This window comes from Danio rerio, chromosome 1, assembly GCF_052040795.2.
Source record: "Danio rerio strain M-AB ecotype USA chromosome 1, GRCz13ab, whole genome shotgun sequence".
Taxonomy (NCBI): Eukaryota; Metazoa; Chordata; class Actinopteri; order Cypriniformes; family Danionidae; genus Danio; species Danio rerio.
Genome location: NC_141021.1, coordinates 55,132,501 through 55,146,081, shown reverse-complemented (window position 1 = coordinate 55,146,081; position 13,581 = coordinate 55,132,501). Strand labels below are relative to the sequence as shown.

At 36.9% G+C, this 13,581-nt stretch overlaps 1 protein-coding gene and 3 non-coding genes across 5 annotated transcripts in view; all 4 read right to left on the bottom strand.

The window, feature by feature from the left end:
- Nucleotides 1-62: 62 nt before the first annotated feature.
- On the bottom strand, nucleotides 63-134 carry trnaa-ugc (transfer RNA alanine (anticodon UGC)). Its single transcript has one exon. It is a non-coding gene; the product is annotated as a tRNA-Ala (tRNA).
- A 1,538-nt stretch (nucleotides 135-1,672) lies between these two features.
- trnaa-ugc (transfer RNA alanine (anticodon UGC)) lies at nucleotides 1,673-1,744 on the bottom strand. Its single transcript has one exon. It is a non-coding gene; the product is annotated as a tRNA-Ala (tRNA).
- Nucleotides 1,745-2,434: 690 nt separating this feature from the next.
- trnaa-ugc (transfer RNA alanine (anticodon UGC)) lies at nucleotides 2,435-2,506 on the bottom strand. Its single transcript has one exon. It is a non-coding gene; the product is annotated as a tRNA-Ala (tRNA).
- A 1,740-nt stretch (nucleotides 2,507-4,246) lies between these two features.
- Nucleotides 4,247-13,581, bottom strand: part of abca1a (ATP binding cassette subfamily A member 1a) — a 68,085-nt gene continuing 58,750 nt past the window's right edge. The window contains exons 47-51 of one of the 2 annotated variants that reach the window (XR_015475777.1): nucleotides 11,092-11,195; nucleotides 10,709-10,801; nucleotides 8,832-9,075; nucleotides 5,961-7,008; nucleotides 4,247-5,877 (exon numbers count right to left, since the gene is read on the bottom strand). Coding sequence is in view for 1 of the 2 variants with exons in the window: in NM_001309465.1 (NP_001296394.1) it covers nucleotides 6,868-7,008; nucleotides 8,832-9,075; nucleotides 10,709-10,801; nucleotides 11,092-11,195 (582 nt within the window). In the remaining variant the exon portion in view is untranslated. Of the gene's footprint in view, nucleotides 7,009-8,831; nucleotides 9,076-10,708; nucleotides 10,802-11,091; nucleotides 11,196-13,581 lie in introns of both variants that reach the window. The other variant, NM_001309465.1, reaches the window with a different exon arrangement.

Genomic DNA, 13,581 nt, shown 5'->3' with positions numbered 1-13,581 from the left:
TGTTTGAGAAGATCCTAAACAAATTTTTAGACTAATCTGCAGTGAAATTAAATGGAATAAATTGGAGATGCCGGGGATTGAACCCGGGGCCTCATACATGCAAAGCATGCGCTCTACCACTGAGCTACATCCCCCCTAGAACTAAGCTCAAGAAACAATGGTGGTGGTTCAAACATACGATAAACATTACCAACGATCAAGATATGTTGGTTGGAAAACATGCAAACTCCACACAGCAACGCCAACTGACCCAGCCCAGGCTCGAACCAGCGACCTTCTTGCTGTGAGGGGACTGCTCTACCCACTGTGCCACCGCACTCCCACTTTTTAAGAATATTACATTTAATTTCATGCACCGCCTTTCCTTTTTTATGGTCCATCTCTGACTATTAGCTTGTGTTGCACTTATTGTTTGTTTGACATTCTTGCCAGATTTTGATCACGTCCACAAAACCTTTGATTAGGTCTGATTGGGTCGGCCCATTTTAAAACCAGCTGACTGTTGCAGCTTGAGCCAAATGCTTAACATTTATTATTATTATTGTTGTTATTATTACTGCTATCATCATCATGATATAAACAAATTGCAAAAACTAAAAAGCTGCCTGCATGTAAAAACAATACATACAAAAAAAATAAATTAATTTAAAAAACTGACCGGCCCACATTAAAGCCAATTCTGGCCATCTGCCATAATTGCCAGATGACCAATCCGCTCCTGGTTGGAACCATAAAAAAATGTAAACACCGTTCATCAATTATGTCATAGTGCCTGTGGGGCAACATTAACTCTCATAATACATTTACACATTTCTAGTGAAGATATTGATAATTCACATAATTATTTTAACATTTTAGTCATTCTGGCATTTAAAAAAAATCTGGTGGGCCGCTGTGTGGGCTGTCCCCACACAGCAAAAAGGGTGCTCCGGTTTCCCCCACAAGTCCAAAGACATGATGTTTCCCAGTGATGGGTTGCAGCTAAAAGAACATCCGCTGAGTAAAACATATGCTGGATAAGTTGGCGGGTCATTCCGCTGTGGAGACCCCGGATTATTAAAGGGACTAAGCTTACATAAAATTGATTTGATTAGTTTTAATACTTTTCGGTAATATTTGTTGTTTTGATGTTGTTAAAGTGCTAATTAAAAAACAGTTACAATTGTGTTTAAAATAATCAAAAAGAAGTGAATATGCTAAAGTTTACTCGTCAACGGAAACTGCTTATCAAATATTTAATCATGATAAATGTATTAGGTGTTTTATAAAAAAAATAAAAATGATTCAGGTCCAAACATAAAATGAGCTGAAGAACCTTATGGGAATATGCAAATGAATTTGAGGGATTTGTAGTTAAAATAGTATTAGTTTTACAATAGAGCACATTCTGCAACAGTGTAAACATGAATTTTGCATTTTATTAGACAGTATAAGAGAGATTCATTACCATTAATGGGCTCGTTTTCTTTGACGTTAGCACAATCTGGCGGAAAGAATAATGTTAAAAGTCTTTAGTGTACGCAACCATTTTACGGCTTCAGTATGGAGGTTCAATAAAGTTTTGGTGCAGAGAAAAACACTGCTTGAAACAGTGTTACACAACTCTCAGTAATAGTTGTAGGCACAGATTAAACAGCATTACAAGACAAATTCGTTGTTCAATAGACTAAAGTGGAGATGCCGGGGATTGAACCCGGGGCCTCATACATGCAAAGCATGCGCTCTACCACTGAGCTACATCCCCGCTGAAAATATTAGACAAAACACTGCTGCAGGTTCACACACCTACCAAATATTAATAGCAATCAAATAAAGTTGTTTGCAGCCACAGACTTTAAAAGAAATATATACATTTATTTTGACACTTTTTCAAAAATCGGTTTTGACTGTTTTATAAAAAAAAAAAATTCAGGTTCAAACAGAATTCTTAGACCTATTTTTTTATTATTATTATTAAATAAATATTACTTTTACAAATAACATACGGAAAACATCAAAAGGTTGAGAAATATAAATGTGCAAAGTTACATAACAATTTAGGAGCAAACGTAAAAATTATGTTTCAATATAATTCAAGTCATTTTCCAGAATACAATTTCCTGATAGCACAAAAATTATTGAAATAAATTTAATGTTTATTTTATTTGCATAACAAAAAGGCTAACTCAGATTGATAACGTGTATGTAACGAGCTAATTTCATGCGTCTTTGCACAATAATAATAGTGCAGAAAACTTTTTACGTCAACCACCTCTTTATGGCCCTGAGGAGGTGGCAGGTGCACACTTCAATATTGAAATACTTGACCGCAGGTGGATTATGCTGTAGTGTGTTTTTAATTATAAGATCAGCCATAATTGGTTGTGTTTTCGTTTTCCTGTATGGCGGAAATGACAAAGTGTTCAAGATAAACTATCGGTCGGAGAAACTAAAGTGGAGATGCCGGGGATTGAACCCGGGGCCTCATACATGCAAAGCATGCGCTCTACCACTGAGCTACATCCCCGCTGTGTAAACGTGTGCCCGAACATGACAAGACTCATAAAACAAGGATAACTTGGCATAATGAGTCATATTTGTGCTTTCATTTTATTGAATTGAGTAACGAGTTCACCTAAAATATAAATGTCCTCAGCATTATTTTCACACTAGAGTGGTTATAAACCACTCGAGGATTTCTTTCTGTGAACACAGAACAAGATTTTCTGAAGACTGCCCTGCTAAAAAATCCAGCTTAAACCAGCCTAGGCTGGTTGGCTGTTTTTAGCTGGTTGACCAGCCTGGTGTTTTGGCCATTTCCAAGCTGGTGGAAAACGACCTGCCAAATCCAAATAAAACCAGCTTGACCAGCCTGATATAAGCTGGACATAGCTGGTTTTGGCTGGACTCCCAGCTTGGCTAGGCTGGTCAAGCTGGTTTAAGCTGGTCATCTCCCAGACTGACCAGCTAAGACCAGGCTGGAAATGGCTGGAAACCAGCCTGGAAGAAGCCAAAACCCCTCTAAAACCAGGCTGGTCGACCAGCTAAAACCGGCCAACCAGCCTAGGCTTGTTTAAGCTGGATTTTTTTAGCAGGGTGGTGAACAAAATCATCAATTGATATCTATAGTAGGAACGATTTATACTGCTTTCCCCCAACATTTGTCCGCACATCTGTGTTCAACAGGACGAACCCTGAAGGAATTTTGACCTTTGCATGCATTGCTCAACCATGTGCTTAACCTATCACTCCATACATGTATGCTTAATTTCATTCATTAAATTGATTTGAGCTTAATTAAAGCCTCTGACAGATCTTTGTACTTGGGGGACTTCAACATTCCCCCTTTAACCAATTGTTTAACTAATTTTACTCATTGTTAGAATACTAATCAGGAAAATCCTGAGAGATTTACTGCTGGTTATTAAAAGACTTTTGAATGTTGACTTCAAAAGTAAATAAACAACGAATGTCAGTTTCTATATGGGCGACCTGGTGGCGCAGTGGGTAGCAAAAAGGCCGCTTATTCGAGCCTCGGCTGGGTCAGTTGGCCTTTCTGTGTGGAGTTTGCAAGTTCTCTCCGTGTTCGCGTGGGTTTCCTCCGGGTGCTACGGTTTACCCCTCATGTCTAAAGATGTGTGTACATGTGAATTGGGTGTGCTAAAATTTACCATGGTGTGTGTTTAAATGAATGTGTATAAATGTTTCCCAGTGATGGGTTGCAGCTGGAAGGACATCCGCTACGTAAAACATATGCTGTATAAGTTGGTGGTTCATTCCGTTGTGGCGACCCCAGATTAATAAAAGGGATTAAGCCAAAAAGAAAATTAACAAATGAGTAAATGAGTTCCCATATGGGTGGCTCAGAGGTTAGCAGCAAGAAGGTCGCTGGTTCAAGTGCTGGCCGGGTCAGTTGGTGTTTCTGTGTGGAGTTTGCATGTTCTCCTCGTTTTGACGTGGGTTTCCTTCAGGTGCTCCGGTTGCCAAAGACCTGCGCTATTGGTGAATTGAAGAAACTAAATTGGCTGTAGTGTATGAGAATGTGTGGGTGATTCCCAGTACTGGGTTGCAGCTGGAAGGGCGTCCACTGTGTAAAACATATGCTGGATAAATTGTTGGTTCAATCCACAATGCTATTTCAGGCATATTTAGCATTATTTCCCTCCAAAAAACATTTTTTGACACTTATTTGTTTAATAATGAATCAATAAACCTCCACTCAATTCTGAAATGTCACACTGACAGGAACAGGACAATCACACAAGAATGACTGAAATAGTTTTTTAATATTTCAAATGTAAACACATACATCGTAACACAGAAAATAATGGCCATGGCGGGACATTTTAAAATAGCCTATTAATCTTTCATTAAACAGAAAACATCCCGTTTGTGAATGATGACCATCGAGAGCAGTTTAACATTGCTATAAAGTGCTTCAGATTTGGACCAAAGACAATACTAGTTTTATTTCTTCTTCTTCGTTTCTTCTTCCACGTCGTTAAATGTGCATTAAGGATTGTTGTCTAATTTCTGAAGGTGTTTGACCAAACAGCACCTCAAAGATTTGGAAAATCTACTCAATCAGTAGCACCTCATTGCGTTTGGTCACTTCTCGCTGTAGGCGATCAACAACGGTGCTGTAGAGAGCACTGGTCACGATGGTAAAAGTGGTCAAATAAACCTAAACAAACCGTTTACACAGGATAAAGAGGCACATCCTGAGTTAATAAAAGGACAGTTCACGCACAAAAAAAAGAAAATGGCCTCATCATTTACTCTCCATCGAGTGGTTTCTTTATTTTGCCGAAAATAAAAGAAGATATTTTGAAGAATGCTGCTCCCTGACATCCATCGACTACCATAGCAGAAAAACATAACTACTGTAGGAGCCTTTATTTTTTTGGTTGTAATTTTCTTTCACACCACTAGATGGTGTATAATGTAGTTATGCTCTCCTAGCGATGACCTGCGGGGAATGGAAGAAGGTCAAACGTACTTTTTGACCGTGATGGACTTGAGTATGTTTTTATTGATTAGTAGTGAGCAAAGCGAGGCTTCATGATAGCAAATGTGTCGAAGCCTCGAAACGTTTTGAAACCCGTCTCTAGAGTTACACCTAGTGGTCATATTTGTGTATTGCTCAGTCACCTGACCTGGGTGTTACGAATAACCTCAGTCATGTGACCTGGATGTTTCGAATCACCTTAGTCACGTGACCTGGGTGTTACGAATAACCTCAGTCATGTGACCTGGATGTTTCGAATCACCTTAGTCACGTGACCTGTGTGTTACGAATAACCTTAGTCATGTGACCTGGGTGTTTCGAAGCACATTACTCACATGACCTGGGTGTTACGAATCACCTTAGTTAAGTGACCTGGGTGTTACGAATCACCTTAGTCACATGACCTGTGTGTTTCAAATCACATTAGTTAGGCGATCTAGGTGTTACGAATCACCTTAGTCATGTGACCTGTGTGTTTCAAATCACATTAGTTAGGTGATCTGGGTGTTACGAATCACCTTAGTCATGTGACCTGGGTGTTTTGGATCACATTACTCACGTGACCTGGGTGTTTCGGATCATGCTTCGATGCAGTGTTTCGGAATACTTGCACTTCGAGATTAAACACTGTGTCGAAACATCAGTTTTACGTCACCCATACTTAATTTTAATGTTTACTTTTTAAATTTTGACTAAATTGACAATAAACGGATTGGAATATACAAATTTCTTTTTAAAGGTAAGGACATTTCATTTTATTATCAAACTGTTCAAGGAATAAATGCGTCAGAACCAACAATGGAACTATATGCAGCTACAATTACTATGGAAGTTAAAGAGAGACATTCTTCGAAATATCGTCGACAGAAAGTAAACGATGGCAGTATCATCTTTTTGTTTTCAGTGTACTGTCCCTTTAAATCTGTATCAGAGGCCTACGGATGTCTCTCCAGGCCTTACTGTACAAGGAAACTCTTGTTTTAGTTCAAGACAACAAAAAATATTCAACACTGCTCTATAATATGATCATTTCGCTAAAATATTGAACCACTTGACCTGGTTTTGGCACGGACACTTGAATTGCTTCGGAACAGATTCACGATACGAACTTCTGCCTGTTTCGCACACGAAAAAAACAATTCCCGCCGAAAGTCAGCGACCATCCGTTGATACCCACGCGAAAATACTTCAGTGTAATGAAGCTACAACATGCTTGAGCTTACGATGGCGTCCTAAACACGGCATCCATGTAAAGCATGCAATAAACTCCGAAAGCCGTCCGCTCTGTCGTCACATGAGACGTTAGATAAAGACCCCACTGAGAGTGCGCGCTCTACGGCTGCTGTCCAATAGCGGAGTGTTGTTTCAAGGCACCACACTTTCAAAACACTTGACAACAATAGTGAAACATTGCACATCGGAAAACAAAATCACTTGAGTATAGTTTCAAAATGCATATATCTAAAAAAATAACGTAGAAGAATAGTTGCTGAAATGCAAAGTGTTTTGAAGCCTGCGTTAGATGAGGAGATGAACTTCGGCCCTGAACTGGATCTCATTGGCAGTGTTTCGTTGATTCTCGAAAGAAACTCCGCGGACGTCTTTCGTCGATTGAACATTCACCGATTGTGGAGCGAAAAGCTTCAAGTTTCATTGAGTTCACCATGAGGGAGTGGTGAGCGCCAGGCTCGACTTTCCTCAGTGTTTACTCCAATCTTCTTCTCTTTTTGCATTGATTTGCATTGGTTTGTTTCAGTAGTGTGTGTTTTAGGTCCAGCGCCCATTTCCGGGCACACAAACACACTGCTGAAATACAACAAAAAACTAAAAAGTAGTACAAAAAATGACACACTAGTCCCGTGAAGGTTTTTGTAACCAGATCACACCACTGTCTCTTTGGCCTTCTCGTCTGTGAGGAAGGCGTTCAGTTTCGAAATGTCCACAACGGCATCATTTTTGTTCATGGAAATGTCTTTTAAGTGGTCCTCGTCACTTTGGTCCTTGGCAAAATTGACAAAAACCTGAAATGAACAGACAGAAAGATGCATTAAGTCCCAATGGATTGCATTCCCCTATTTTTTATGTACTTTATTTTGTATAACGCTGTGTATTACAATATGTACTGTTGCAAGGCAGATTTACAAAATTAAATTATTACAACATTAAAGTCCAAAAGTTATTTAGCAGCTTTTATTTGCATTTTAATCATTTGATTTCGTTCTTTGCAAAATTGTATTTTTATTTTCATCTCCAATTCACTTCCTAATCTCCACTTCACTTCCTAATCTGCAATAGCCTCTCTGAATATCACACTAACTGTACCAAAAAAAAAAAAATTCTAATACTACTAATACTTCCCTTCTTAGACTTTACAGACCTGAAACTTGCCTATAGCACTTATTCATTGTTGCTCTTAGTTGTGTAAATTGCTTCCTTGTCCTGCTAAATGACTAAATGTAAAATGTAAATGTAAAATTTTACACCAGTGCTTAAGCTGTTCAAGATTTGTTGTTTTTGGCTTACCAAGGCTACATTTATTTAATAAAAATGCCGTAAAACATTAATATTGTGAAATATTATTACAATTATTACAACAGTTTTCTGTTTTAATGTAAAGGAAACTGTAATTTATTTGTGTGATGCAAAACTGAAATTTTCAGCATTATTATTTCAGTTTTTAGTGTCACATTATTCTTCAGAAATCATATAAAGATGATGATTTGATGATCAGGAAAAGTTTTGTATGCGAAAAAGTCGCAAAAAAAATTAATTGCAAAAAAAAAAGATCTTGGTGTATCTTTGTAATAATCTTTTGTAGCATAAATTTACTTTACGTAACTTTTGATAAATGGATTCTTGGTGAATAAAAATTTTTTTTTTTTTTTTTTAGTGTTTCCAGCAATTGATGCACTACAAGCTAATTGACATCTAAACCTGAATGTCACTGAAAAATCCCATAAAACAATTTCGGGCCCCGTTTATGTACACATGGTATTAAAGGGAGAGTTCACACAAAATAAATAAAAAACTCATTGTTTCCTTCTGGGTTCTTACACCTTTTCCAACTTCAAATTCCAGCCCTTTTTAAGCTCTTTCAAGGTGCATTTTTATGCTTTTCCAGCAATAAACAACCACATTAAGTTATGTTTATATACGCTGTATGTAGTTTTTTACATTTAAATCAATTGTGCTATTTTATTAAACACAATATGACATTTTAACTTAAACTGTTGAATACTTTGAAACATGGATTTATTGGGAGATTTCACCCAAAAATGATAAAAATAAATAAATAAAAATGAATAAAAGCAAATGAAAAGACCGTTCCTGCAATTAAGATGACATTTGCAAATAAAGTTACATGTCAACGGTTTTAAACTATTTCGAAGTGCTGCGTTTGGCGTTTTTAGGGAAAAATTTGGCGTGAATGTCTCGTAAATACACAACATTTTGCAATGAAAACTAGTCGCCCTCCAATAATTTTATGCATTCACACAAATGCTCCGAAATATATTTTTGGCACCCGTACGAACCCTGTTCCTTATCCTCCGCTTGATAAACTGAAGAATCAAGTAAAAAACACCCATAGACTTCGGTAGTGTTTGTTAGTTCATACTATGGATGTCAATGTCCGCTTTTCCCCAACATTCTACAGAATATCCTGTCTTGTATTCAACCGAAGAAAGAAATTCATAAAAATAAATGAGTGTATGCTGGTAAAATGTTCATATTTTGGTAAACTTATTTTAATATTTGTTTTGTCAATCCAATGTTTCTGTTTTGCAGCTTGATTACACTTCAAATTAAGGGATGACTGAAAACAGAAGGCCTGTGGTATTCTTACTTGGTCTAAAGTGGTCTGTGAGACGGAGTAGTCCTCGATGTGGAGCTGCTCTTTGTTCTTGGAGAGGATGTTGAAGATGCGAGCGAGGGAGGTCAGGGATGAGGACAGCTGGTACTGCAGCATGTTTCGGTGTTTCTCCTTCAGCGTACTGCCCGGCAGCTCCCGCTCGATGAACTCCATCACCGGCTCCAGCCGCGGATCGGCGCCTGCCACCCGCAGGATGATGGTGTACCCGTCACCAAACCTGCAACAGGAGCAGATACGCTCAGTCAGTACATTCAGACTAGGGTTGCCAAATTTGTTACAGTGAAATACAGTGAAGTCTGAATTATTATACCTCCTGAATTATTACCCCCTCTATTTTCCCCCTAATTTTTGTTTAAAGGAAAGAATGCACATTTCTAAACATAATAATTTTAATAACTTATTTTTAATAACTGATTTATTTTATCTTTGTCATGATGACAGTAAATAATATTTGACTAGATATTTTATAAGATACTAGTATTCAGCTTAATGTGACATTTAAAGGTTATACTAGTTCATTAAGTTAATTAAGCAAGTTAGATTAATTAGGCAAGTGATTGTATAACAGTGTTTTTTTCTAAAAATCAAAAGAAATATTGCTTTAGTGGGGCTAATAATATTGACCTTAAAATGGTTGTTAAAAATTAAAAACTGGTTTTCTTGCTCTGATAAACACCATTTGGGAAATATTTAAAAAATAAAAATCACAGAAAGGCAAATCATTTGATTTCAACTGTAGGGACATAACTAAATACTTCCAGCAATTTATTTATTGATGTCGGTGCAAATAGCCTAGTGGTTAAGTGCATCGATCCATGGTGCTCAAATTGACCCGAGTTTGATTCCCGGTTTAAGGCCGATCTTTCCCCTTTTTCTTCTCCCAATGCTTTCCTGCGTATCATATCCCAAGAAAAATGGGTAAAAAACCTAAAATAAATATTATAAAAAAACATCAATGTTTAGTGATGCACCGATCGTGATTTTGCATGTCAGATTCTGATGACTGATTATTTACAAGCAAATTGGCCGATTTACTTGAGACTTTTCTATTTTTTTTTAAAGCTAGAAATAATATATTGAAATCTAATTATAGAATAAAATGTTTGTTTTGCTTTATCAAAGGCTGAATTTTCATCCAAACAACACTTTTGTCCAATCAAAAGTGTTGCATACATTCGCTTGGGCATGTGGTGATTTTAACTAGATTGTATAATTGCAAGATGTATTATTATAATTTATCTAAATGAAGATGTATTATTATAATTGATCTATCTAAATGAAGATGTATTATTATAATTTTATTATAATAATCTGTCATAAACTATATGTCATGTAAAAACAAAAACAGTGGGCAGGCTAAATGAAAATGCAGATTCATTCTCTACCAGCAGGTGGGGCTTTTTCACCTTATTCCTTTTGTATGAGAGGGAGATGCCATTAGAATCTTTTTGGCCCGAGACTTCCAGTCTCCTTCTCTTCCATTCATTTTTTCGACGTTAAAAACAGCTTATTATGCTGCTTGATGATCCAAACTGATTTTGTCTTAATTATTACATTATTCTACTTTTTATGTATAGTCATGAACACACTTGTTTGTAGAGCAAGTAGTTTGACCGTTTTCTGCCATTTATTATTCCTTGGAATTTCTTCCACATGCAACTGAACAGGATGTTCTAAAACAATGGCGAAAACGAGGGCACTTCTGCATTATAGAATAAGGTCAATAGAACTGCAGGAATAAATGCATTTCCTTGGTTACTGCTGTAAACAGGTCAGCTGCTCTGGTATTTAATAGGCATCAAATGGAGTTCATTTAAGAATAAAGCACCATCTGAACTCAATAAACTTACTTGTTCTTTAAATGCTGCACACTGCCCAGACAGCGGAACCTGCCGTTCACCATGATGGCCATCCGAGTGCAAAGAGCTTCACATTCCTCCATACTGCAGAACAAAACAAGCGTCAAGTTAAAAATCACAAGAAAATCAAAATGATATAAATGGTAGCCAAGGCAAAAGGAAATTTGCTGAAGGGGGCTAATGATATTGATCTAAAATGTTTTTTTTTTTTAAATATTATTAAAAACTGCTTTTATTCTAGCTGAAATAAAAGAAGTAAGACTTTCTCCAGAAGAAAAAAACTTTATAGAAAATACTGTGAAAATCTGTTAAACATCACAAAAAGAGTGAATATTGCATAGGCGGGCTTATAATGTTGCATGTATCTGTCTCACCTGTGTGAGGTCAGCACGACGGAGCGTCCCTCTTTAATGATGCTGAGGATGCAGTTCCACAGGGCCCGCCGTGCTTTGGGGTCCATCCCAGTGGTGGGTTCGTCCTGTAACCACAATAACAGCCAGGTTAACCGTGGCCCACAGATTGAGCAGAAAACACAGGCAGAAAACCATGAAGAGTGGGAAAAGAGTGATCATGATCCTGGCGTCTGCGCTGCCTCTGCTCAACAGCTCGACTGCTCAACACAAGCATGCTCCTCTGAGAGTTAAACGCTTCACGCCGTATTAAAAATGTGGCAAGAGCTAAACGCCGTGTGGGATTTTGACATTTTTTTTGTGCTTTTGTTCTGGGAAAAAGAGGTCTGGCAGGCCGTCAACTGGAGGACTGTTACACAACAGCACTGAACTAAACTGGAGCGAGTGTCACAAGATCTTTTCATGAAATGGAGGTGACCTAAATACACCCATATGCAGATCTGTGCGTGTTTTGGAGAGAATGAAAATATATTTTGGTCCTTTAGTCTCTAGCAGTTTTGTTTATTGATGCTTTTGAATAGCATTATGGGAGCTTGATCATTCTTTCAACAACTTTTAACCTTGGAAAGTTGTAAAATGTGACTTTCATGCGTATTTTTAATAGTTTAAACTGATATATTGTCTGGGTGGGTGTTTCATATTGCATTACAAAAGCCTAGTAATAACTGCCAGCACATTTTACACTTATTTCTCTATATATTTTTCCCTATTCGTTATATTATTTCAAACTACTAAAATGTCAATAAAAGTCACTTTGTTAAACTGTAGAGCTGAATTTTCATCATCAAAAGGCGACCGAGCATGTGGTGATCATTTAGGAAACCACTCTCATATCTTTCGGTGATGCCTAAAACTGCAGCAGTTCTGGAAAGATATCTATAAGGTACTTGGAGATATACTTTGAATATTGATGTTCCCTTTGATCCAACCGTGGCAGTTCTAGGCATGGTACTTGAGAGTATGGAGGAAAGAAGAGTTATTTATTTACTTCAAATATTGCTTTCTGCAGCACTAAAATGCATTACGTCTAATTGGCTCAGATCAGACCCACATACATATGAACAATGGATCAAATTGATTAGAGAAAATTATGAAATGGAAAGAATAACTTATTGGCTTAGACTCCAGATGAATATATTTGAAGCACGATGGAATTATTCTAAGAATTATACATAACTAACTTTAAACATACAATGTAGATTTAGTAAACAGCCACATTGTGTACACGATAAGTATATGAGACATCTCCCACCCCCTTTTTCTTATTTATTTATTTTTTAATAAAGTCCCTTTATTAATCTTGGGTCGCCACAGAGGAATGAACCGACAACTTATCCAGCAAGTTTTTACGCAGCGGATGCCCTTCCAGCCGCAACCCATCTCTGGGAAACATCCACACACACACTCATACACTACGGACAATTTATCCTACCCAATTCACCTGTACCGCATGTCTGTGGACTGTGGGGGAAACCAGAGCACCCGGAGGAAACCCACGCGAACGCAGGGAGAACTCCACACAGAAACGCCAACTGAGCCGAGGCTCGAACCAGCGTCCTTCTTGCTGTGAGGCGACAGCACTACCTACTGCCCCACTGGTTCGCCATTTAACTCAATATATTGTTTTAAAGTAACACTGTACAAATGTCTTTCCTTTTTTCTTTTTCTCTCGAATCGTTTCAGTACCCATCTGTACCCTTATTGACTATTTCTGACATATCTCTGATTTTGTGTTGCATTCTAATTAAAAAAGAGATTAAAAAAGGCGACAGAGAAGAGATCAACATCCCACAATGCAATTCATAATAAACAGAAACAAAATACAAATACTGTTAATTAACAGATATTATTTTTTTGCAGTGTAACTACGCACATGTTTTCTATAGTTCACTAAGCATTTAGATTATTCACAAACAATTAATGTCAATACATAGCATTTTTAACTGCAGATAAAACTAATGTTTTTATGTAAACAACAAGTGTATTTGCTCCTTGTCTTTAAATGTTGATAATATTTAGCATTTTTTGTGATTTGCCAGCTGTGCACCATTGCTTATATTTTCCTTGATATATTTGAGGGTGGTATAATATAGTTTGCATAGGATTTAAATAGCTTTTCTTGTGTTAAATGTTCATATTATTTACTTTTCTTTGATTATACATGGCTTTTATCTATTTTGCAGTATTTTATCTATGCACCATCTCCTTGTATTGTCTGATAATGTTTTGCTTTCATTTTTAATCATTTCAAAGCTTTTAATTTGTTTAACTGTTAGTAAAATGCAGCTTATATTTGGATTTTATTTACTTTTTACATATTTATTACATTGCATTGCTATATTTTGCTAAGTATGCACAGCTGTATAGCTGCATTCATATTTATAATATTTAAAAAAAATTAACTATTAATAAAATGCTTTTGTTTTTTTAATTAATAAAATAACTATTAATAAA